Below are 25,632 nucleotides of genomic sequence, written 5' to 3' on the forward strand. Positions count from 1 at the left end.
CTGAACAACAAATGCAAATTCTTGCAGCTGACTCTCAAGTTCCTTGGACATGTTGTGGAGGCATCCAGTGTCAGAGTTGATCCACAGAAGACAAGAGCAATCAAGGAGTTTCCAGATCCTCCCAATGTGACTGAGCTCCAGAGATTCATGGGTATGGTAAACCAAGTTGGAAAGTTGAAACAAAAACAGAAAATGCTGGGAAAACACACCAGGTCTAACAGCATCAATGAGAGAAAGACAGAGTTAATGTTTCAAATCTGTATGACTCTTCTTCAGAGCAGAAGAGCCATTGGATTTGAAACGTTAACTCTGTCTTTCTCTCCATAGATGCTGTTAGGCCAGCTGAGTTTTTCCAGCATCTTCTGTTTTTGTTTCAGATTTCCAGCATCCGCAGTATTTTGCTTTTATCCAAGTTGGAAAGTTCTTGCCCAACCTAGTTCTTGCCAAAGGCCCACCACTGTTATGACAAGCCAATACATGGTGCTGGGAGGAAGCAAAGCAGAGGTCTTTTGAGAAAATCAAAGAGTTGCTGATATCACCTGATATTTTAGCTCCCTATGACCCAGAGCTACCCTCTATCATTGCTGCAGGTGCATGTTCTACAGATTTGGGAGCTGTGCTCTTTCAGACACAAATGGATGGAAAGCATTGACCAGTTTGCTGCGCGTCCTGTTCACTGACAGAGACTGAACAGAGATATCCAGTGATAGACGAAGAAGCATTAGCTGCTACAAGGGCTTGCGAAAAGTTTGCATATTATGTTCTTGGTTTCCACTTCAAGGTAGAGACAGACCACAAATCCTTAGTGACACTCTTAAATTCTAAGAAATTAGCAAAAATATTTCCACAAGTACAATGATTCATACCGATGATGATGAGGCTTCAAAGACAGAGTGTGTTCTGGGAGAGCAGCGGACTACAGCAGATGCTTTATCCCGGAGCCCAGTGGCAAGGCCTGAACAAAGTGATGTAGCCCTCATTGAAGAGGCAGAAACCTTTACATCAAAAAAAACCACAAATCTACCAGCAACAACTCAGCAACTGAATGAAATCAGAGATGCACAGAAATCTGATGAAGAATGCGTTTAGGTCAGAGAGTACTGTATCAAAAGCTGGGCAGCTTACATGCCACACTCTTCCATTCTCAGACAGTACTATCAACAGAGGGGATACCTCAGTGTAGTTGATAATTTACTCATTTATGATTTATGATGAGATTGGTCATTCCGAGAGTTCTGAGCCTTGATATGCTGCAATGACAGAGCAGGATGTTCTGTTTGGTGGCCAGGTCTCTCAAAGTTATTGAAAGAAATGATATCAAACTGGAATGCCTGTGCTATTCATCATCAGGAGACAAGAGAACAGCTAATCTCATCTTCCTTCCTAACAATACCATGGGAATGTCTTGGAATGGACACAAACACAAAGGTAAGATGTTCTTAATCATAGTTTACTACGATTCCAGATGGATAAGAGTCAAACAACTGCAGGGTCACAATTCTGAAGTAGTAATTACATCATTAAAGGAGATTTTTGCAACACATGGAATCCCAGACCTTGTAATCTCAGACAATGGAGCACAGTTTGCCAATGAATACTTCAAAGAGTTCATGGCATCATATGGATATGTCCATATTACCAATTCACCAAGATACACTCAAATCAACAGTGAAGCTGAAACAGGAATGCATACAGTGAAAGCATTGCTGAAGAAGAACAATGATATCCAACTTGCACTTTGAGCTAGCATTCAACTTTACTCCAAATTGTTTTGGTACCATGTGAACCTCTAATGGGAAGAAGACTGAGAACTCAACTCCCTATTCTTCCACACATACTGGTGCCATGTGTACAAGCTGATGACTTGGAAAAAGTGAGGGAGAAGGAGGATGTGTATCATTCCAGCCAGATGTGGAACTATGAAAAATGTCACAAAGCACACAACCTGGTAGATATCCAACCAGGAGAACCAGTTTGGAACCAAGACCAAGCTCGCTATGGATAAATGGTTGAACAGACACCAGATCCACGCTCCTACCTCATCCAAACAGATTATGGTACGGTGAGACAGAACAAACATGCACTAGTTGTCACACAGAAGTAATCTTCCACACTGTCGATGCAGTTATCTACCAAATTGAACAGACCAGGGATGTTGCATTCATTTACCAATCCAGATGACTACCTGACTGGTGAACCTGAGACATCTATAAATTTCCCTTTTGCTCAGCAGAATCTGAGAGATCACCTGCAGGACTCAAATCCCCAATCTCCTACAAAGAAACAGAGGACCCATTCGGGTAGACTAGTGAAACCACCATGGTGTTTATCCTTATAAAAAAGAAATGGAAGTCAGAGAGTTTGGGGAGATGTACAATGGGGAGAATCAGAGATTTGGGGAGATGTAGTATAAGGAGTTAATTCTAACCATGTGATATGCTAATGAGATACAGTAGACATCTCAGGAAGTGATTCAATGTCACATGATCTTGCTCTCTCTTGTAGGCCTCATTGGCAAGATTAAGCTACCATACGATGTTTCACAATAAAGTTAATGTTTTCCTTACCTCAGCACACTGCAAATGTTCTGTGTTAGCACAATGAGGCCAAGAATATTATAGAAGACAGGAGGCAATAAAAGACAAAAGAGTTTGTGGGCAGAGCATAAGTGAGTATTAATGAGACACGTGTTCTTTTTCCACCCTTCCTCATTTGATCTTCTTAAAACCTATTACATTCCTAATGTTTCCTAATTCTGATGAAAGTTCATCAACCTGAAACATTAACTCTGTTTCTTATTCCACAGATGTTGCCAGACCTACTGAGTATTTCAAGTATTTTCTGTTTTATTTATAACAAAACTGATTGAGATGCTTCATCCTTTCATCACCAGATGCAGTGTTTAAAGTGCCTATGCTTAGCCCTTTAGTGCCATCTAGATGAAATAAGCCAGTTGACTACAATCAGCCTGATAATATCAAATTGATGAGGTACCTCTATTGTCTACATATAGCTCTACAATGACATCAGGGTGAATTACTCAACTTTTGCATAACAGCAAATTCCATTAAGAAAACAGGAGAGAAAGGCAATCCCCAGTGTGTATACTGTAGCTTTCTAAGAACATTATAATTTTCAGTTCCTTTCACAGTCATGTACGGACTCACACTTTACTATTTCTAAGCTGGTCTATTTTTTGGTCTAGTGTGTCCAACCCGATCCAATATGGACTAGTATTTTTGTAGCCTCTTCCCCACAATTTCTTATACCTTTATCATTCAAAAATGATTATACTGCAAATAAAATGATTATAATAAGAACCGTATTGTTCCATGTGTGACGTGGACTTAAGATTCTGTTTCTTAGGAATCATAATGGGATGGATTTTCATTGTGAATGTTCAATGGTGATGTGGTGCTGGATGCTGCACCATAGGAAATGACATACAGAATGAATACCAGTGACCAAAACCTACTTGGTACAAAATATAATTCTTGAATTCCATGGCACATGGGCTTCATTGATTATGCTGGCTATATAATTCCCATGACTACATTTTCCCTGGGTTACAATTGGGACTGGAGATCAGCTTTAGTCCTTGCGTATAGTCAATGGTCAAGCAGGTGGCAGTAGGGGTTAGCAGCAAACTATTTCCTAACTTCTTCCAATATGGCTTTCAGTTAGTCAGAAAGGGGTTCCCATCAGTAATCTCTGAGTTTCCTTCCTATAGTGAAATGCCTAGCAGCTATCTACCTCTTCACAGCAATACATTTCAACAGCACGTACATATCAGTGTGAGAAATCCTAAGTGTAAACCCACTAAATAGAGTTGCTTGTTAGCATTGTACACCATTGTGTGACTATCACTCTATTTATTACAGTTATTTCAATTGAAAACTAAATGAATTTTAATGAGAGCTTTGTAGCTCTTTTGAAGCATAAGAACATTAATTGAACATGTTTTATGGTGTGCCTTTGTATTTGCAATGTTATGTGTGTCAAAACATGATTTAATTTCCACTGGTATGCCCCCAAACAAATATTATAAAATGTTACTATTATGTTCCCTTTGTGTGGAAGGCTAATGCATGACTCACGAGAATCTTCCCATTGTAACAATAAAAATAAATATCTGAATTGAATGAGTAATTTATGGCTAGAAACTCCTGTAGGAATGAATTGCATAATAACACACCTGCTTAACTTTGTCTAGCATCAACAAAGCCCAGACCACACAGCGATGAATATGGCAAGAAGATACCGCCTCCTAAACCCAGGCGTGATCCAAACACGCAGCTCAGCACATCCTTTGATGAAACGTATGGCACAAAGCATGGCAGCAGAAAGGCAATGGCTGTGGCAAGCAAAGAGAGCACTTCAGGGCAAGCTTTTAGTCCAACCCAGGGCACTGAGGAAGAGGAGCCTGTGTACATCGAAATGGTTGGGAATATATTACGTGATATTAAAAGGGATGACGATGATCAAAGTGAGGCAGTTTATGAGGAAATGAAATATCCAATGTTCGATGAGGCGATCCAAGATGCCAAATGGATCAGTGCAGCCAATTCAGATCCTCATTCTCAGTGTGCTACTCCTACTGTGCCTGACCTGGAAATTACAAAGACTTCAGTGCCATCAACTCCAAAGGGCTTATTTTGTGAGATTCCACCTCCATTTCCAAACCTGCTTCCTCATCGCCCCCCACTACTGGTGTTTCCCCCTGCTCCAACACAATGCTCCCCAGCCTCTGACGAATCCCCTTTAACTCCTCTTGAAGTCACAAAACTCCCAGTACTGGAAACAAACATATCTTATATCAAGCAAGCTGGTGCTTCTCCATCATCACTTCCAGCTCAGGCTTCTGGATACCAGAAAATAGAAAAAGACTTGGCACCTTCCCATGGAATAAGTGCAACTGGAAGGTCCTCCTCTCCACCACTCCCTTCAACTCTCTATAGGACACCATCACCTCACAGTCTTCAAAGTCACTTTAGTCACTCAATATCCCCATCTCCAGTCACTATGGGGCGGTCCATGACTCCTTTAGGCCTAAAAAGACCCCCACCCTATGAGTCTATACATCCAACACCGAGATGTTCTTCCGCAGTGCCTCAGTCTACAGTGAAAACCCCAGTACAGGAAGGAGGAAAGACAGGGTCTTCTTCTCATGGGTCTACACATGCTGGGTCACGGTCCAGAACACCAACCAGTCCCTTGGAAGAGCTCAGTTGTCTCTTTACCTCAGGAAGGAGCCTGTTGAGGAAATCAGCCAGTGGAAGGAAATCCAAGGAACCCATGGAAAGTAAGTGAACATTCAGTCTTATAATTCATGAAAAAATAGCTTGTTTGGTAATCTCCAGATCCAAAAGTGTAAGCATCTGTGGGATAGAGGAGTCCCTTTTTAACTCCTACCTGAACCTTATAAACAAACTGAATGGTTGATATGAAATCAGGTTATCCTTTTTCAACATTAGTGGAGTGTTTGAAGAGATTCAACTGATGATGTAATCAGACAAATCCTTTTCACTCTTTTGACCTGTGTTGCACTGATAATGGGACAAAGGTTTCCTCTTCAGGCAGACTGTAGGAGGAATGACTTTGGTTACTCTCAACATGATTTCCTGTGAGCATGAATCAATAGCAGAAAATTATCTGCAAGTTGTACAATAAATATGGCCTTATCTGTTTCACCTGCAGCCCAAGAACAAATAGTTGTGCTGTACGCAGTCTGAGATTGCTCTGTGTTGGTATCAGACGCAAAAGATAGAACAATGTCCCTTTCCCCAGCACCAGCATCTTTCACCTTCAAAAGAACAAAATTTACAAAAATAATGGGTCAGATTTTGCTCTCAGTCGCAAATGAACAGAACCAGGCATTCATTACACCCTCACTGGCCCACAGACTTTCAATAAGATTTTGAACTGGAACTTTGAGTGTGGCACCCTCTACAGAGGATCTAAAACTTGTGTGAACTGGGCAAACATCTCCTTAGCTGATCAGATTGAAGAATTATTAACGAGCAGCCAGGAAATATCTGTTAGAATATTCAATTCAGTGTCAAATCAGGTACAGAAAGCAAAATAAAGGGAATGAAGAAAAGATGGGTTAAGAGAGAGAAATAAAAGAGACAAAAAAGATTTTTAAAAAGTAATTTTATTTTTAGATGTTCAATGATAATTAAAATCTGAGGAAATGCAATTCCACATTTCACCATATACATCATGTTTTATATATGAGGAAAGGATGAACAGGCTCTGTCTCTTTTCTCTTGAAAAGACAAGACTGAGGGGTGAACTAATTGAGGTCTTTAAAATTATGAAAGGTGTAAGAGTGCAAACAGAGAGTGGGCAACAGCATAACTAGAGGCCGTCAATATAAGACAGTCACCAGAAACCCATTGGTGGATTAAGAAGAAATCTCTTTACTATGAGTGGTGGCAATGTAGAGCTCACTAAAGTTGGCTTTAAGGCTGTAAGGACTGAGACTTTAGCAAGCACAGCCGTGCTCTAAAGAGCGAGACTTCAGTGAGCAGAGCGAGGCTTAAATTTAAGGAAATAGTCTTTTAATTAAAAACAAACAGTAAGTATGGCAAGACAGCTCACTCCCGTGTGTTGTATGGCCTGCAGCATGTGGGAATTTTTAGACACTCCTTGCAGTCTGGATGACCACATGTGCAGGAAGTGCCACCGGCTTGACCAGTTTGAGCAACGGGTTTCGGAGCTGGAGCTTCAGCTGGAGACACAGCGGTGCATCCACGAGGCTGAGGGTTACGTGGATAGCACGTTTTTAGATGTGGTCACTCTGCAGCTTAAGGAAGTGCAGTCAGAGAGGGAATGGGTGACCACCAGTCAGAAGAAGGGAGGCAGGCAAGTAGTCAGGAAAGCCCCAGAGTGCATCTCACTCAAGAACCATTTTTCTGTGTTGGAAATCAGTGAGGATGAAGGTTCCTCTGGAGAGTGCAGCCCGAGCCAAGTTCACGGCACTGTGGGTGGCTCAGCTGCACAAGGGGGAGAGGAGTAAGAGTGCAAGAGCAATAGTGGTAGGAGACTCAGTAGTGAGGGGTGCAGACAGGTGCTTCTGCGGCCGTAGAGGTGACTCCAGGATGGTGTGTTGCCTCCCTGGTGCCAGGGTCAAGGATGTCACAGAACGGCTGCAGGGCATTCTGAAGGGGGAGGGCTAACAGTCAGAGATCGTGGTTCACATTGGTACCAACACATAGGTAGAAAGAGGGATGAGGTCCTGCAACAAGAATTTAGGGAGCTAGGTAGCAGGTTAAAAAGCAGGACCTCAAAGGTTGTAATCTCTGGATTACTCCCTGTGCCATGTGCTAGTGAGTATAGGAATAGGAAGACAGAGAGGGTGAATGTGTGGCTGAAAAGATGGTGCAGGAGGGAGGGCTTTAGTTTCCTGGATCACTGGGTCTGTTTCTGGCGAAGGAGGGGCCTGTACAAATCGGACAGGTTGCACCTGAACCAGAACCTTGCGGGAAGGCTGGCTGGCTGGTGCTGTTGGGGGGTGGTTTAAACTAATTTGGCAGGGGTCTGGGATACAGAGTGGAGGTACAGTAGGGGGTGATGCACAGCCAAATGTAGAAGAAAAACTAAGACAGTCTGGAAGGCAGAGCAAATATAGACCTGTTAAGACACAAGGGAATAATGCAAGATTGGGTTGCATCTATTTTAACGCAAGGAGTCTTATAAGTAAGGCAGATGAATTGAGGGTATTAATTAACACATGGGAATATGATATTGTTGCTATCACAGAGACATGGTTGAGGGAAGGGCAGGACTGGCAGCTCAATGTTCCAGGGTATAGAATCTTTAGGCGTGACGGGGGGCGGTAGGGTTGTAAAAGAGGAAGTGGCATTGTACTATTGATCAAGGAGTCAATTACTGCAATAAGGAGGGATGGTATCTTGGAAGATACCATCAAATGAGGCCATATGGGTAGAACTTTAAAACAAAAAGGGGGCAATCACTTTGCTGGAGGTGAACTATAGGCCTCCAAACAGTCAGTGGAGATAGAGGACCAGATATGTAGGCAAATTGCAGAGAAGTGTAAAAATAATAGGGTAATAATAGTAGGGGATTTCAACCTCCCCAATATTAACTGGGATAGTCTTAGTGTGAAAGGCTTAGAAGGGGTGGAATTCTTAAAGTGTATCCAGGAGATCTTTTTGAGCCAGCACGTAGAAAGTCCTATAAGACAAGGGGCGGTACTGGACCTAATCTTAGGGAATGAAGGTAGAAGTGTCAGTGGGGACGCATTTCGGGGATAGTGAACATAACTCTGTAAGACTTAAGGTAGTTCTGGAAAAGGACAAAGATGGACTGTAAATAAAGGTCCTGAATTGGGGGAAGGCCGCTTTCAATATGATAAGACAGGTTCCGGCCAAAGTGGATTGGGAGCAGCTACTTGTAGGAAAGTCTACATCAGACCAGTGAGAGTCATTCAAAAAGGAAATAGTGTAAGTTCAGGGCCAACATGTTCCCATAAAGGTGAAGGGTAGGACCAATGAGTCCAGGGAATCCTCGATGTTAAGGGATATAGAGGATTGGATAAGGAAAAAAAATGAGGCTTATGGCAAATACGGAGGGCTGAAAACAGCGGAAGTCCAAGAGAAGTACAAAAAGTGTAGGGCGGTACTTAAAAAAGTAATTAGGAGAGCGAAGAGGGGGCATGAAAAAACACTGGCAGGCAAGATAAAGGAAAATCCCAAGGCATTTTATAAATATATTAAGGGTAAGAGGATAACCAGGGAAAGAGTAGGGCCCATTAGGGACCAAAGAGGAGCCGGAGGACGTAGGTGAGGTTTTGAATGATTACTTTTCTTCTGTGTTCACTATGGAGAAGGACGATGTAGGTATAGAAATCAGGGAGGGGGACTGTGATATACTTGAACAAATTATCATTGAAAGGGAGGAGGTATTACTGGTTTTAGTGGGCCTAAAAGTGGATAAATACCCAGGCCTAGATGAAATGTATCCCAGGCTGCTATGTGAGGCAAGGGAGAAGATTGCAGGGGCTCTGACACTAATTTTCAAATCCTCTCTGGCCATAGGAGAGGTGCCAGAGGACTGGAGGACAGCGAATGTGGTACCATTGTTCAAGAAGGGTAGTAGGGATAATCCAGATAATTACAGGCCAGTGAGTCTAACATCAGTGGTAGGGAAACTATTGGAAAAAAATTCTGAGGGTCAGGATTAATCTCCACTTGGAGAGTCAGAGATTAATCAGGGATAGTCAGCATGGCTTTGTTAGGGGGAGATCACGTCTAACAATTTGATTGAATTTTTTGAGGAGGTGACTAGTTGTGTAGATGAGAGTAGTGCAGTTGATGTAGTCTACATGGACTACAGTAAGGCTTTTGACAATGTCCCGCATGGGAGAATGGTTAAGAAGGTAAGAGCCCATGGGATCCAGGGCAATTTGGAAAATTGGATCCAAATTTGGCTTAATGGCAGGAGGCAAAGGGTAATGGTCGAATGTTGTTTTTGCAATTGGATGTCTGTGATGAGTGGCGTACTGCAGGGATCAGTGCTGGGACCTTTGCTGTTTGTAGCGTACATTAATGATTTAGACATGAATATAGGAGGAATGATCAGTAAGTTCGCGATAACATGAAAATTGGTGGTGTCATAAATAGTGAGGAGGAAAGCCTTAGACTACAGGACGATATAGATGGGCTGGTAAGATGGGCAGAGCAGTGGCAAATGGAATTTAATCCTGAGAGGTGTGAAGTGATGCGTTTTGGGAGGACTAACACGGCAAGGGAATACACAGTGAATTGAGGGCGATGGTGTAGTGGTATTGTCGCTGGACCAGTGATCCAGACCTGGGTTCGAATCCCGCCACGGCAGATGATAGAATTTGAATTCAATAAAAATCGGGAATTAAAAGTCTGATGATGAATATGAAACCATTGTCGATTGTTGTGAAAAGCCATCTGGTTCACTAATGCCCTTTAGGAAAGTAAATCTGTCGTCTTTTCCTGGTCTGGTCTGGCCTACACGTGACTCTAGACCCACAGTAATGTGGTTGACTCTAAATATGCCCTCTGAAATGGCCTAGCAAGCCACTCAGTTGTAACACATCACTACAAAGCCACAAAAAAGGATCACTTGGCATCAACCTAGGAAATGACAACAGCAACCTCAGCCCCGTCGACCCTGCAAAGTCCTCCTTAATAACATCTGGGGGCTAGTGCCAAAACTGGGAGAGCTGTCTCACAGACTAGTCAAGCAACAGCCGGACATAGTCATCCTCACGGAATCATACCTTACAGATAATGCCCAGACACCATCATCACCATCCCTGGGTATGTCCTGTCCCACCGGCAAGTCAGGCCCAGCAGAGGTGGTGGTACAGTGGTAAACAATTGGGAGGGAGTCGCCCTGGGAGTTCTCAAAATTTTGACTCTGGATCCCATTAAGTCTCATGGCATCAGGTCAAACATGGGCAAGGAAACCTCCAGCTGATTACAGCGCACTGTCCTCCCTCAGCTGATGAATCAGTGCTCCTCCATGTTGAACACCACTTGGAGGAAGCACTGAGAGTGGCAAGGGCGTAGAATGTACTCTGGGTGGGGGACTTCAATGTCCATCACCAAAAGTGGCTCGGTAGCACCACTACTGACCGAGCTGGCAGAATCCTAAAGGTCATAGCTGCTAAACTGAGTCTGCGGCAGGTGGTGAAGGAACCGACAAGAGGGAAAAACATAAAAGCAAAATACTGCAGATGCTGGAAATCTGAAACAAAAACAAAAAATGCTGGAAAAACTCAGTAGGTCCAGCATCATATAACCTGCTGTTGCTTGCCCGTATGGCTCTGAAGAAGGGTCATACGGACTTGAAACATTAACTTTGTTTTTCTCTCTCCACAGAGATGCTGTCAGAGTTTTTCCAGCATTTTCTATTTCTATTTCAGAGGGAAAAACATACTTGACCTCATCCTCACCAACCTGCCTGCTGCAGATGCATCTGTCCATAACAGTATCAGTAGGTGTGGCCACTGCACAGTCGTTGTGGAGGCAAAGTCCCGGCTTCACATTGAGGATATCCTCCATCGTGTTGTGTGGCACTACCACTGTGCTAAATGGGATAGATTTCGAACAGATCTCGCAACTCAAGGCTGGGCAACCATGAGGTGCTGTGGGCCATCAGCAGCAGCAGAATTGTACTCGAACACAATCTGTAAACTCATAGTCCAGCATATCCCCCATTCTACCATTACCATCAAGCCAGGAGATCAACCCTGGTTCAATGAAGAGTGCAGGAGGGCATGGCAGGAACAGCACCAGGCGTACCTAAAAATGAGGTGTCAACCTGGTGAAGCTACAACACAGGACTACTTGTGTGCCAAACAGCATAAGCAGCAAGTGATAGACAGGGCTAAGAGATCCCACAACCAACAGATCAGGTCTAAGCTCTACATTCCTGCCACATCCAGTCATGAATGGTGGTGGACAATTAAACAACTCACTGAAGGAGGAGGCTCCAGAAATATACCCATCCTCAATGATGGAGGAGCCCAGCACATTAGTGCAAAAGACAAGGCTGAAGCATTTGCTACAATCTTCAGCCAGAAGTGTCGAGTGGATGATCCATCTCGGCCTCCTCCAGAGGCCCCCAGCATCACAGATGCCAGTCTTCAGCCAATTCGATTCACTCCATGTGATATCAAGAAATGGCTGAAGGCATTGGATACTGCAAAGGCTATGGGCCCTGACAATATTCCGGCAATAGTACTGAAGACTTGTGTTACAGAACTTGCCGCGCCCCTAGCCAAGCTGTTCCAGTACAGCTACAACATTGGCATTTACCGGCTATGTGGGAAATTGCCCAGGTACGTCCGGTACACAAAAAGCAGGACAAATCCAACTCAGCCAATTACCACCCCATCAGTCTACTCTCGTTCATTAGTAAAGTAATGGAAGGGGTCATCAACAAAGCTATCAAATGGCACTTGCATAGCAATAACCTGCTCACTGACACCCAGTTTGGGTTCCTCCAGGGCCACTCAGCTCCTGACCTCATTGTAGCCTTAGTCAAACATGGACAAAAGAGCTGAACTCTAGAGGTGAGGTGAGAGTGACTGGCCTTTATATCAAGGCAGCATTTGACAAAGTGCAGCATCAAGGAGCCCGAGCAAAACTGGAGTCAATGGGAATCAGGGGGGAAACTCTCCACTGTTTGGAGTCATACCTAGCACCAAGACAGATGGTTATGGTTGTTGGAGGTCACTCATCTCAGCTCCAGGACATCACTGCAGGAGTTCCTCAAGGTAGCGTCCTCAGCCCAACCATCTTCGGCTGCTTCATCAATGACCTTCCTCCCATCATGAGGTCAGAAGTGGGGATGTTCGCTGATGATTGCACAATTGATGATTGCAGCAACATTCACAACTCCTCAGATGCTGAAGCAGTCCATGTCCAAATGCAGCAAGACCTGGACAATATCCAGGCTTGGGCTGACAAGTGGCAAGTAACATTTGCACCACACAAGTGTCAGGCAATGACCATCTCCAACAAGAGAGAATGTAACCATTGCCCCTTGATGTCCAATGGCACTACCATCACTAAATCCCCCACTATCAACATCCTGGGGGTTACTATTGAAACTGAACTGGACTAGCTATATAAATACTGTGGCTACAAGAGCAGGTCGGAGGCTAGGAGTAGTGCGATGAGTAACTCACCTCCTAACTCCCCAAAGCCTGTCCACCATCTACAAGGCACAAGTCAGGAGCGTGATGGAATACTCCTCACTTGTCTGGATGAGTGCAGCTCCTACAACACTCAAGAAGCTTGACACCATTCAGGACAAAGCAGCCCGCTTGATTGGCACCATATTCACAAACATTCACTCTCTCCACCACCGATGCACAGTAGCAGCAGTGTGTACCATCTACAAGATGTACTTCAGGAATTCACCAAGGCTCCTTCGACAGCACCCTACAAACCCACAACCACTACCATCTAGAAGGACAAGGGCAGCAGACAGATGGGAACATCACCACCTGGAAAGTTCCCCTCCAAGTCACTTGCCATCCTGATTTGGACATATATCACTGTTCCTTCACTGTCGCTGGGTCAAAATCCTGGAACTCCCTTCCTAACAGCACCACATGGAATGCAGCGGCTCAAGAAGGCAGCTCACCACCACCTTTTCAAGGGCAACTAGTGATGGACAATAAATGTTGGTCAGCCAGTGAAGCCCACATCCCATGAATTAATTAAAAAATGGTAGCACCCTAGGAAATACAGAGGATTAAAGGGGCCTTAGTGTACATGTCCATAGATCCCTGAAGGCAGCAGCGGAGATAGATAAGGTGATTAATAAGGCATATGGGATACTTGCCTTTATTAGCCGAGGCATGAATATAGGGCAGGGAGGTTATGTTGGAGTACTGCATGCTGTTCTGGTCGCCACACTATAGGAAGGGTGTGATTACACTGGAGAGGGTGCAGAGGAGATTCAGGATGTTGCCTGAGCAGGAGCGTTTCAGCTATGAAGAGATACTAGATAGGCTAGGGTTGTTTTCCTTAGGGCAAAGAAGGTTGAGGGGGGGAACCTGATAGAGGTATACAAAATTATGAGGAGCATAGATAGGGTAGATAGGAAGAAACTTTTCTACTTAGCAGAGGTGTCAATAACCAGGGAGCATAGATTTAAGGTAAAGGGCAGGAAGTTTAGAGGGGATTTGAGGAAAAAATTTTTGCATCCAAAGGGTGGTGGGAATCTGGAACACACTGCCTGTGGGGGTGGTAGAGGCAGGAACCCTCACAACATTTAAGAAGTATTTAGATGAGCACTTGAAATTCCAACGCATACAGGGCTACGGGCCAAGCGCTGGAAAATGGGGTTAGAATAGATAGGTGCTTGATGGCTGGCACGGACACGATGGGCTGAAGGGCCTGTTTCTCTGCTGTATAAGTCTATGACACTATGACTCCTAGAGGGAGTGCTTGAGGAATATTTTAAATGCAATTAAGGAGAAGCTAGGCAAGCATATGAAGGAAAATGGAGAGGGTTGTGCTGATAGATTTTGATGAGGAAAGATGGAGGAGGCTCAAGTGGAGCATAAACACCAGCATGGACTGGTTGGACCAAATGGCCTGTTCCTGTGCTATATATCCTATGTAAAAACATTCTTGCACTGGGATGGGCAAGCTCTTACTTTTTCTGACGAGTCTAACTGGGTATATATCAGTCAAATACAGCAACTTCACACGGTTCACTGGGTTTCAATACCAAATCTGTCAGCAAGGTACCCATATAGCATAGCCTCTGGAGGAGCAAGGCATCACTGACAGCGATGCCCACATCCTGCAAATGAATAAAAAACTTTGTGAATTCCATGTTTAACTGTGCATGTGCAGTCACCAGGGGTCTGATTTATACTTTAATAATAGAATGTAGATAGGCTCCCTGTTATTTCTACTGCAAAATCTGTCTGATTGAATGAGTACCATCCTTGTCAGTGCTGTTCCCTATTGATGGATTTGCTGAACAACAGTAATATTGGCCTTTGAGTTTCCAACATAGTAGTCATCAGTGAAGCCATGGCACTTACTGCTGACCTCAAAAAGAGCTGCCCACAAAGATCCAGCACACTCTGTGGTGTGGATTTCCCCTTTCCTGGCATCAGTTTGACTCTGGCGCCAAGTCAAGGAGATTTCCAGGCACCCAACAACAACGATGTCATCAAGCAGGGCAAGTAGCTAATCACAATGAAGTATCCTCACAGACAGCAAACCACAAAGCAAAAATCACTGAGTCCTTCACTGTTAATTTTAAATTTTGCAGATGACAAAACAAATGACTGGGACATACACATGGGATCAAGGTAGTAGCTAAAATATTATAAACAAACTTTGAAAGAAATATTGGCAAGAATTTTCCCGTTGGCGAGCGGGGGCGGGGCCCACTGACCGACGTGTAAAATGACGCGGAATGACGTCGGGCGGAATTACCAACGTCATCCCACATCATTTGCATTTTCAGGTCGGCGGGGGCGCAGTCGAGTCAGCTGTGCGCCCGCCGACCTATCAACAGCCTATTGAGGCCATTCAAAAATCAATTAAAGCAATTAGTGGACCTGTCCGTTCAACCTTAAGGTTGGCGGGCAGGTCGAGAGTGCTGGAGGCCACCTGAAAAAGCATGAAACCTCATCCACGGGCGGGATGAGGTTTCATGACTGAATTAAAAAATTAACATTCACTTTTACTTAAAGTTATGTCCATGTCCCAACTCATGTGACATCGTCAGATGAGGGGACACGGGTGGTAAATGAAATTTTTGAAACAAAAACTTTTTCCTTTTGGGAACCGATCTCCCTGAGGCAGCACTTAGTCTCAGGAAGACTGGAGCGCTCCTTCCTTAATTGGCCAGCCCACGAAAAATGGCGGCATGCCTCCAATCTGGTGGGGGGTGATTGGAGGGCCGCCCACCCACGCCTGCTCCAGCACTTCCTACCCAACGGGGGGAAAATTTTGCCCATTATTTTAAAACTAGATGGAGCTTCTTATCATAATGGAGAAATTTGACATTCAACAAATATAAAATTACTCTTTCAAGGCCAGTGAGCTGTTTACCAGTAGTTATGAACTTAGTACACCATTAAAAACCCAGTTACACTTCATTCAACAAGGTATAACTTTTTTAAGGATTTTTAAATCGAGACTAAGAACATAAGAATGGCAGTTCTCATCCGTTCAGTGATTTCTAAATTATTGCATATTGGTAGAATCTCAACAGTGCACGCTAAGGAGAAGTGTAGGATCACTGACAATAACTTCTGGATATTCACGTTTAACTGCACATGTGCAGACTCCAGAAATTACAATCAGTTTCAGAGAAGCAATGATGGAGAATGCTGACAGTTTCACTGTCATTACTACTGCAAAATCTGGTTCATTCATATTATGTCATAGTGTATGAAATGACACAGTGCTCTCTAAAAGGCCTAATACTGCAGCTTGCACCTAAAAACAAAGAAAGAGACCAAGGACTTCAGTGTGTAAATCAGCCTTTTTGAATGAGATTCAAGAACAAGTGTAATTTTGTAATTTTGCAGAGAATGTGAAGAAAGGTAAGTAAATGGGGATTGGTGAGGAAAGGCTGTGGCCTGAATTTCACGCTCCCCCGCCGGCAGGTTTTTAGGTGGGGAGAGCGTGAAATAGAAGGAACAGGCTTCCCACTAGGTTCCCGTCCGCCCTGACCTCGCAGCAATTTTATGCCGGGGCAGGCGAGGCCTTGGAAAGGCCACCCACCTTACTTTAATTGTTGGCCACTTAAGGACCGTTTTCTGCCCAGCCTCAATTTTTAGACTGGCAGGAGGATTTCCTAGGCACAGAGAAAGCCCCAAAATTATTGGGCTTAGGCCTCAGGTGAGAAGTTCTGGTTGGGGTGGGGGGGCCTCCATCAGAAGTTCAGAAGCCCCCTTGTAACTTCAGGCATTCCGCACCCCCCCACCTCCCCCACCCTCCCGACCTCCCCCTACCGGAAGGTCCGTTGGCCATGGACCTCCCTAACGCCCCCTGACCTCTCCCCAGACACCCCCCAATCACCCACTTTCCACCTCCCCAGGCCTTCCCTACCCTCCCCGCCCTTGGGACCCTGAAAAGTCACCTTTCTGTCCAGTCCCGGGACTTGGGCTCTGTCACCTTCATGCACTTCCTCTTCTGTCCATTGAAGCTCCTGTCACTGCAGGGACTAGAGAGTTACCAGCCAATTAGAGTGGCCGGCAGCTCCCTAAGGCAGGACTTCCTCCCGAATCAGGGAGCGTGAAATGGTTGCGGGGCAGGTAGAGTCCAACTCTTTGGATGGTGGGAAGGGAAACCCCGCCATCTGAAATATCCTGGCCCATGAGTACTAAAAAGGTAGCTAAGAATTTACCTCATTGAGGTGTTTGAAATCTTTGATGGTAGATAAATTAAATTAACATTAAATATTAAAATAAGATATTAAAATAAAATATTGAAACAAGATCTAGGACAAGGGAACATAAATCCAAATTTAGACTGGAAAAGGCGAACGCATCATTAAGATTAAACTTTTTCACACAGAGAGTAGTGAACCTGTGAATTGCTTGCTCAAAAAGGTTGTGGAAACAGATAACCTTGTAAATTTTAAGAGGATGGCCTTCCTGCCCCACTGCCAATTGAGGCCTTTAAGGGGGCAATTAATATCCACTTAAGGACCTCATCCCATCAGCACTGGTTTTCAACCGGCAGCAGGTGGGAGAGTCAGCACGCGGGAAGCCTTTAAAGCAAAACCCTGTCCGCTTTGCTTGCAGGATCCCAGGGATGTCCCTCATTACCAGGTACCCAGTGCCTGATTAGGGGACTTGGCATTGGGAAGTGGGACGGGACATGCTGAAACTCATCCCCTGACCTTGCTGCCGATCCGCCACTGCTCCCCCATGACCTCCAAACTGGCCTCAGTCATCTGTGGCCTGTGGCCTGGGCCCCTCACTGATCCTGGGCCTCTGCCACCCCTCCTGCTGGCACTGCCTGCAGTGGATAGCTGCTAGATCCTGATTGACTAGTAGCTCTCAAGGGCAGGATTTCCATCCCCGGGTCCTTGATCCCAGGAAAGGCCCACTGATGGTCACTTAAATGCCTGATTGGCACTTAAGGGCACTTAACGTGGTGGGCCTTCCCCAAAAGGAGTTGATATGGGACTCTCGCTGGCTCTCCAGCCAATGGGAAAGACTCCCATCATCTGGATTAAATTCCACTCAATATGTACATTTCATATGGTACTATTGCTTAATATGACTGAGAGTTTTGTCTCTCAGCCATTCAGCTTGTCTTCAATAAAATGACGGGTTTTGGTCTGTTATTCTAGCAAGAAAGCATGAGAGGGGAGCAAAAAAAGCATGGCTATTTCTCCTTTGCATTGAAACCAGCTGATTATCGTCATAGGTAATAAGCCATTTTAAAGCGTAAATCAGACTGGAATAGTCTCACGTCTCCATTCTCTGAGTGTCAGCTGTTGCTCAGTTGGTAGTATTCTTGCCTCTAAGGTTCTGGGTTCAAGTCCCTGTCTAGGACTTGAGTGCAAAAATTGAAAACAAAATGCTGCCACTCTGGTGTAGTGCTGAGGGAGCACTGCATTGTCAGAGGTGCTGTCTTTTGGATGAGATTTTAAACTGAAGCTTGCCTGCCTGCTCAGATCAATGTAAAAGTTCCCATGGCCCTATCTCAAAGAAGAGGAGGGGATATATCCCTGGTGTCCTGGCTAATTTGTATCTTCAATCAAAATCACAAAAAACAGATTATCTAGTCACTATCACATTTCTGTTCTTGGGAGTTTGCTGTACACATATTGGCTGCCTCGTTTCCTACATTACAACAGTGACTACACTTCTAAAAGTACATCATTGGCTGTAAAGCTTTGAGATGTCCGCTGGTTTTGAAAGTAAATGCAAGTCTTTCTTTTTTTCTTTTTCTTACCTGAATTTCTCTCTTACCAGAGCAATAATAAAAGACAGCAGCCTGTAATGTGTACTGGGCTGCAAGGTGGAATCAGTGACATGGGGGTCAGAAGTGGAAACAGCCAACCTGGTTACCTTACACACTACAGATATAAATCAACATCTTTTGGATATCTGTAATCTATGGACATTATCCCTATTTTAGCAGAACTTCCTTTGAAGAGGAGCAACCAACATGCTGGTTTCTTGCCCATAAATACATAACATTTTCATCAGTAACAAGCAGGCTAAGTTTTCATACATCATGAAAATGAATACAAATGAAAGTATCGGCGGAGAAGAAAAGAGTTGACGTTTCGAGTCCTCATGACCCTTCAACAGATGAGGACTCGAAATGTCAACTCTTTTCTTCTCCGCCGATGCTGCCAGACCTGCTGAGTTTTTCCAGGTAATTCTGTTTTTGTTTTGGATTTCCAGCATCCGCAGTAGTTTTTTGTTTTTATACAAATTAAAGTGGTCATTTGCATCATTTCAAGGAAGGTCATCCTTCCAAATAAACCTATGATCTCACTATCACAGCATCTAACTACTGCTTGAATAATTCCAGAGTTTATGCGTCAATAACCTACCTGGAAGATTCAGTGATGAGTCACTCTTTGTTTGTAGAAAGAAGTCCTATCATCAGTCCTGAACTTCTCTTTTACTTGTTTATAACAATGACCCATTGTCCTTCAGTTATGATTTAACTTAAAATATTGCTCTGAATTAACTTGCTCTATTCAACACAGCATCTCATACTCCTCTAAGATCCCCTCACGTTCACCTTTGAAGAATTGTGGAATCAGTTTTTCTAAATTTTCTTAACCATATATTAGTCCTTTGACATAAGAACATAAGAAATAGGAGCAGGAGTAGGCCATTCAGCCCTTCAAGCCCACTTCACCATTAAACAAAATCATGGTTGACCTTTCACTTCAACACCATTTTACTGCACTATCCCCATATCCCTTGATATTTTTAATATGTAGAAATCTATCGACCTCAGTCTTGAAGATACTCAATGACTGAGCCTGTAGGGTAGAGAATCCCAAAGATTTACCACACTCTGAGTGAAGAAATTCCTCCTCATCTCAGTCTTAAATGGTCTGCCCCTTATTCTGAGACTGTGCCCCCTGGTTCTAGACTCACCAGCCAGGAGAAACATCCTATCTACTAATACCCTGTCTAACTCTGTAAGAATTTTGTAAGTTTCAATTCGATCACCTCTCATTTGTCGACATTCTAGAGAATAAAGGCCAAGGGAAGAATTGTGCCCTTGGTGAGCGGGCTCAGCGGGGGAGGTTGGGAAGCCAACCACCGCCCGTGATCGGGACCGGACCGTGATTTCACGCTGGCGGGCCAATTAAGGACCGCCCAGCGTGAAACGCGAGTGGCAGTGCTCAGCGCTGCCTGTGCGGGCACGGAGGGAGTTGCGAGCCAAGCGAGCGTGAACTTCTCACGTGCGCACGAGTGAGTGAGCGCTTCATAATCTCCCTGAGGCACAAACAGAGCTGCCTCAGGGGGATGAAGCGTTTTTAAAAAAAGAAAATAAAAATCTAATAAAACTCTGTCCCATGGGCAGCGACATGTTATTAATTAAATTTTAAAACTTTTATTTTATTTTTATTTGCTTTTGGAAACCTAATCCCGCCCGTGGATGAGGTTTCCAAAAAATTGCAGGTTGGATGGGCAGTGAAAAATTTAACTTAATTGATTACTTAATGGCCTTAAGGGGCCTTTTAATTGTCGGCGGGTGCGCTGTTGACTCCTGCGCGCGTGCCCGCCACCCAAACTATAGCACGACTGCGCGTTGACATCAGCACGATCAGCCAACGTCAACGCGTGTCATTTCACGCTCGAGTGCGTTGGGCATACGCCCGTACACCGAGTGAAAATTTCTGCATCAAGTCTAATTAATCTTTCCTCGTAGGACAATCCCTCTATCCCAGGAATTAATTTAGTGAACCTTTGTTGCACTCCCACTATGGCAAGTATATCTTTCCTTAGGTAAGGGGACCAAAACTGCACACAATAATCCAGGTACGGTCTCACGAAGGCTCTATACAATTAATATGATATCTTAACTCCTATATTCAAATTCTCTTTAATAAAGGCCAACATACCATTCACCTTCTTAATCGCTTGCTGTACCTGCATGTTAGCTTTCAGCCAATCGTGGATAATGACACCCAAGTGCCTTTGAAGTTCAACACTTACCAGCCTTTCACCATTTAAGAAAAACTGTGTAATTCTGTTTTTCCTACCAAAGTAGCTAACCTCACATTTTTCCACATTGCATTCCATGTGCCAAATTTTTGCCCACTTGCTTAGTCTCTCCAAATCCCTTTGAAGTGGAATCTTGACAATAGGGACTAACCTCATGGTCCTCTCTTCCAGCTTTCCATGGCTTGGATGTTTTCCTTGTGCCTCAGTGACCAGAAGTGAGCACAATAGATAAAGTATAGTCTGACCAGATACTCGTCACTTTTAGTATGATAACCTTTAATATGTACCCTATTGGTTTTGCAATATATAAGTGATTTTAAGACTCCACAGTGTTGCTGATGAACCTCATCTACCAGCAATATATTTGGAATTTGTGGTGCTCTGCCTATGATTTACTGGCCACTGGTTGGAAAATCATATGCAGCATGTACTCAAATCTCTGATCTGTGCATCTCAGTCGTATTGCTGTTTGAGAAAAATGTTCCCAATAGCCCAGCATTCTCTTTATTGTTGTTTCTGGTTTCACAATGATTGGTCATTGTGGGGGTGATATTGTTCATGCTCACACTGCAATGGCAGCTGGTTTTACAGTCAATGTAAATCCACAAAGAAAATCCATAGCAGGCTGCTGATTTGTTTTACGTGCATTTCGCACCACTGGTACAGACAAATTTGACTGTCAGTAAATGTTGAGTCAGCTATGACTTCCAGACCTACTTTTAGCTGGTTAACGCCATTTATTAAATACTTCATCCCTCAAGCTGTAACACCGGGTTGTAAATTTCATCTTATACATTTTTGCCTGCCTTCAAGTTTTGATTTATTCTTTCAAGGGATGTGAGCATTGCTGGCTAGGTCAGCATTTATTGCCATGCCTAATTGCCCTTGAAGATGGTGGTGAGCTGCCTTCTTGAACCTCTGCAGTCTATCTGGTGTAGGTGCACCCACAGTGCTGTTAGGTGGGGAGTTCCAGGATTTTGACCCAGCGACAATGGAGGAATGGCAATATATTTCCATCTCAGGATGGTGTGTGGCTTAGAGGGGAACTTGCAGGTGGTGGTGTTATCCAGGCATTTGTTGCCCTTGTCCTCCGAAGTGGTAGAGGTGGTGGGTTTGGAAGGTGCTGTCCAAGAAGCCTTGGTTATTTGCTGCAGTGCATCTTGTAGATGGTACACACTGCTGCTACTGTGTGTTGACGGTGGATGGAGTGAATTTTTAAGATGGTGGAAGCGGTGCCAATCAAGCGGGCTGCTTCGTCCTGGGTGGTGTCGAGCTTCTTGAGCATTGTTAGAGTTGCACTCATCCAGGAAAGTGGAGAGTATTCCATCACACTCCTGACTTGTGCCTTGTAGATGGTGGACAGGCTTTGGGGAATCAGGAGTTGAGTTAGTCTGCAGAATTCCCAGTCTCTGACCTGCTCTTGTAGCCACAGTATTTATATGACTGGTCCAGTTTAGTTTCTGGTCAATGGTAACCCTCCAGGATGTTGATAGTAGGGGATTCAGCATTGGTAATGCCATTGAATGTCAAGGGGAGATGGTTAGATTCTCTTTTGTTGGAGGTGAGCATTGCCTGGCACTTGTGTGGCACGAACATTACTTGCCACTTATCTGTCGAGGTCTTGGTGCATATGGACATGGACTGTTTCTGTATCTGAGGAGTTGCAATTTATCTTTTTACTTCTGACTTTATAATGGAGGAAGGTCATTGATGAAGCAGCTGAAGATGGTTGGGCCGAGGACACTACCCTGAGGAACACCTGCAGCGATGTCCTCGGGCTGTCTCCTTGATGCCACATGGATTATATGCTGCTTTGATGTCATGGATAGTCACTCTTGGGTTCAGCTCTTTTGACCATGTTTGGACCAAGGATGTAATGAGCTCTCATAAAATACTCTCTAATCCTTGCATAGTTTTCATCAAACATCATCTCCAGCTGATTCAGTGGAGACTCCACTCAGAATCCTCAGGCCAAATCACTCTTTATTAGAACTCACAGCATCCTCTCTGTCGACCCCTGAATACAGTCAGTGAGATTGGTCAGGCAGGATCCTACCCATCTGAAATTGTGTTTGTTGTTAGCCTTTTACTAGGTTATATGCACTTGTGTCGTTCTCAACTTGTTCCTAATGATGAACGCCATTATTTTCCCAGTTTGTGATGTAAGCATAGATTTATTTTGTTGCAGTCTTGATAACAGTCCCACAATAGCCTGTTCCTCGTTCAGCCAGCCTCACTGTACTTATTGGCTCCTTCATAATGACAATTGTTGTAATGTGGAATACACTGCCTGACAGGCCAATGGAAGCAGATTCAATAATAGCTCATGAAAGGACTTGGATGTATGGGTGATGGAGAAAGCGCAAGGAAGTTGAACAAATTTGGTAACCCATAGAGCCAACACATGCATGATGGGCCACATGGTTTCCTTCTATGCATATGATTCAATGATTCTATCAGCACTTCATAAGTTTTAACCCCATCCTAATTAGCACCCATATGATCCTGAAAGTGTAAGTTTTCGATTATTTTTGCCTTTCCAGCACCTTGTTATGAATGAAGTCAAATTCATTGGGATAAATCTTTCTTCCCATGCTGAAAACAGGCATCTAGCCAGCGGGACACGGCCCACAGTGAGACCCTCTGAAACACCTACCCTGTCACCTACCTCGAAACAAGGTGGGCCACCCTTGCTTTTCACCACCTGACTGCCACTCTGTGCCCACTTTTAGGCAGTAATGTGCACCGGCGGGATTTAAATGAGGCCCAGCAGTTAAAATCACCATGTCCTCATGCTGCCACTGCTGGGCGGCACATCAGCTCACTGGGGTAGTTTCCCACCAGCTGCGAGTTAAAATCTGCTACTGTATGCCTATAGGCTACTGTGGAAAGGTGTTTACAACCGAGCCTGTGTCACCTGAGGTCCTCATGCTGACACTTTGCAGCCAAGGTCACCAGGCAGCCATCAGGGATCTGATCCCTGACTAATTTTCCCGCCCAACTGTGCTCAAATCTAAAGCTTGTACCTGGGAGTTTCCTAGTATGCACGGGATAGATTGTTTATCGTTACCAATTGAGTGTTAAGCATCATCTTAGCAGAGAGGAAACGGGAAAGTTGGCGGGTGAGAATCACAGTGGCTTTCCAGAACAGTAAGGAGTATTTTTTGCTATTCATTGAAATGGAAAGAAAAGCAGGCTGGCATACAATCCACCTAGCCAGAATTTCTTCTATGCACTCCACCCAATCAAACCTTATTGTTCAGACGGTGAAGACAAAAATGTTATCCTTAAATTTTGGTACCACACCAGGCAATGCATTAGTGCACTGAACCAATGAAAAGCTGTCAGCTTCAGCTGTAAAATTATTCAACTCACTACCAGCCAGTTATCAGATCCATTTTAAGTAGCTTCATTTTTCTCTGACAGTGATCAAATCTCAGAACCAAATAATTACAAGGCAGTCTCTTTTTTTTTTATTAATATTGTTCTGCCACCTTGAAGCAAATATTAAATGGAAGCTGAAGGCTGAGATAAGCTTGGATTTTGATTTAACAGTTTTGAGAGACTTGGCATCTGGTACATACCTTCCAGGGATCCAGTTTCTCATTTGTGATGCACCGTTGTCACACACAACCCCATGAGGAAGAACAGCCCGTAACCTACCGATAATGAATGTCTGACTGAGCTCACTGTGACAGTTGGTCTGCCACAGTTGTTACTTAAAATGATTGCTTTAGTTTAAGCACAATGTGCTTCATGTCTGCTGCCTGCCCACAGCCACTAAAATTGATTTAGTTAGCATGTTCTGACTGATTGATGTCTGTTGTTGACACTAACTCCACTTTGTCTAGATTGTGTATCGTGGCAAAACTGGAATGTTGACTCTTCCCCCACCTTGATTTATAACATTTGCTGGTCTCTTTAGTCCTTATCTGACATATTGATCAAAATAATTTTTCAAAACCTACACATAAAAAAAATTAAAATTTGTAATTGCGTTTCAGGAAAGAGTACTGATGAATGATTATTAATTGGGACAATTCAGAATGTGGCTTCATTTTGTATATAGGATCTGTGCGCTGTATCAATTGTTTTCACCTTGCACTGTAGTGTTTCTGTGCACCTGTATGTCAGCTCCTGCACATGCAAAGAAGGAACTTGCATATACATAACACCTTTCACAATGTCAAGATGCCCCAAAGGGCTTTACAGATAATGAAGTGCAGTCGCTGTTTTAATGTAAGAAACGATGTTGCTGGTGAATTTTCGCCTGAAATTTTTACACTTTCTTTTCCATTTTTTTTATTTTTTGTACCTTTCTCTTTTTTTTGTATTTTTCTATCATTTTTTTGTATTTTTGTGCTTTACTTGAATTTATTGTAAAACTTACCTTAATTCTACCTCTGGTCACAATGGGAGTTGTCTTTAAATAAACCTTTGATGAAAAATGAGTGAAATTGCACACCGCAATGTAACAATGATCAGATAATCTGCTTTAGGTGTTGATTCAGGGATAAATATTGGCCAGGACACCAGGCAAAACCCTCTTGCTCTTCTTCAAATAATGGCACGGGATCTTTTATGTCTACCTGAAAAGGCGGACATGGCCTCAATTTAATGTCCCATTCAAAAGGTGGTACCTCAGACAGTGCAGCCATTATATGTGTCAAGTTTCTGGACTGGGGCTTAAACCCATGGCCAACTGAACCTTGGCTGACACTAAATACAGTAGTGTGTGTACAGTATACACTGAGTAACATATAGGGCTGAATTTTTATCTCATCAGGCGGGCGCGCCCCCGACCAGACCGTGCGTAAAATGACGCGCGAGATTTCAGTCGGTGGGCACATGCCAGAGTCGGCAGTGCACCCGACGACAATTAAAAGATCTATTAAGGCCATTAAAAAGGTAATTGAAAGTAATCT

The 25,632-nt window shown here is 43.9% G+C and overlaps 1 protein-coding gene across 1 annotated transcript in view; it reads left to right on the top strand.

The window, feature by feature from the left end:
- The window catches only part of nyap2a (neuronal tyrosine-phosphorylated phosphoinositide-3-kinase adaptor 2a), a 176,016-nt gene that overhangs the window by 102,435 nt on the left and 47,949 nt on the right, over positions 1-25,632 (top strand). The window contains exon 4 of the mRNA XM_078564137.1: positions 4,214-5,302. Coding sequence (XP_078420263.1) covers positions 4,214-5,302 — 1,089 coding nt within the window. The remainder of the gene's footprint in view (positions 1-4,213; positions 5,303-25,632) is intronic.

This window comes from Cetorhinus maximus, chromosome 19 (assembly GCF_964194155.1).
Source record: "Cetorhinus maximus chromosome 19, sCetMax3.hap1.1, whole genome shotgun sequence".
NCBI classification, from domain to species: Eukaryota; Metazoa; Chordata; class Chondrichthyes; order Lamniformes; family Cetorhinidae; genus Cetorhinus; species Cetorhinus maximus.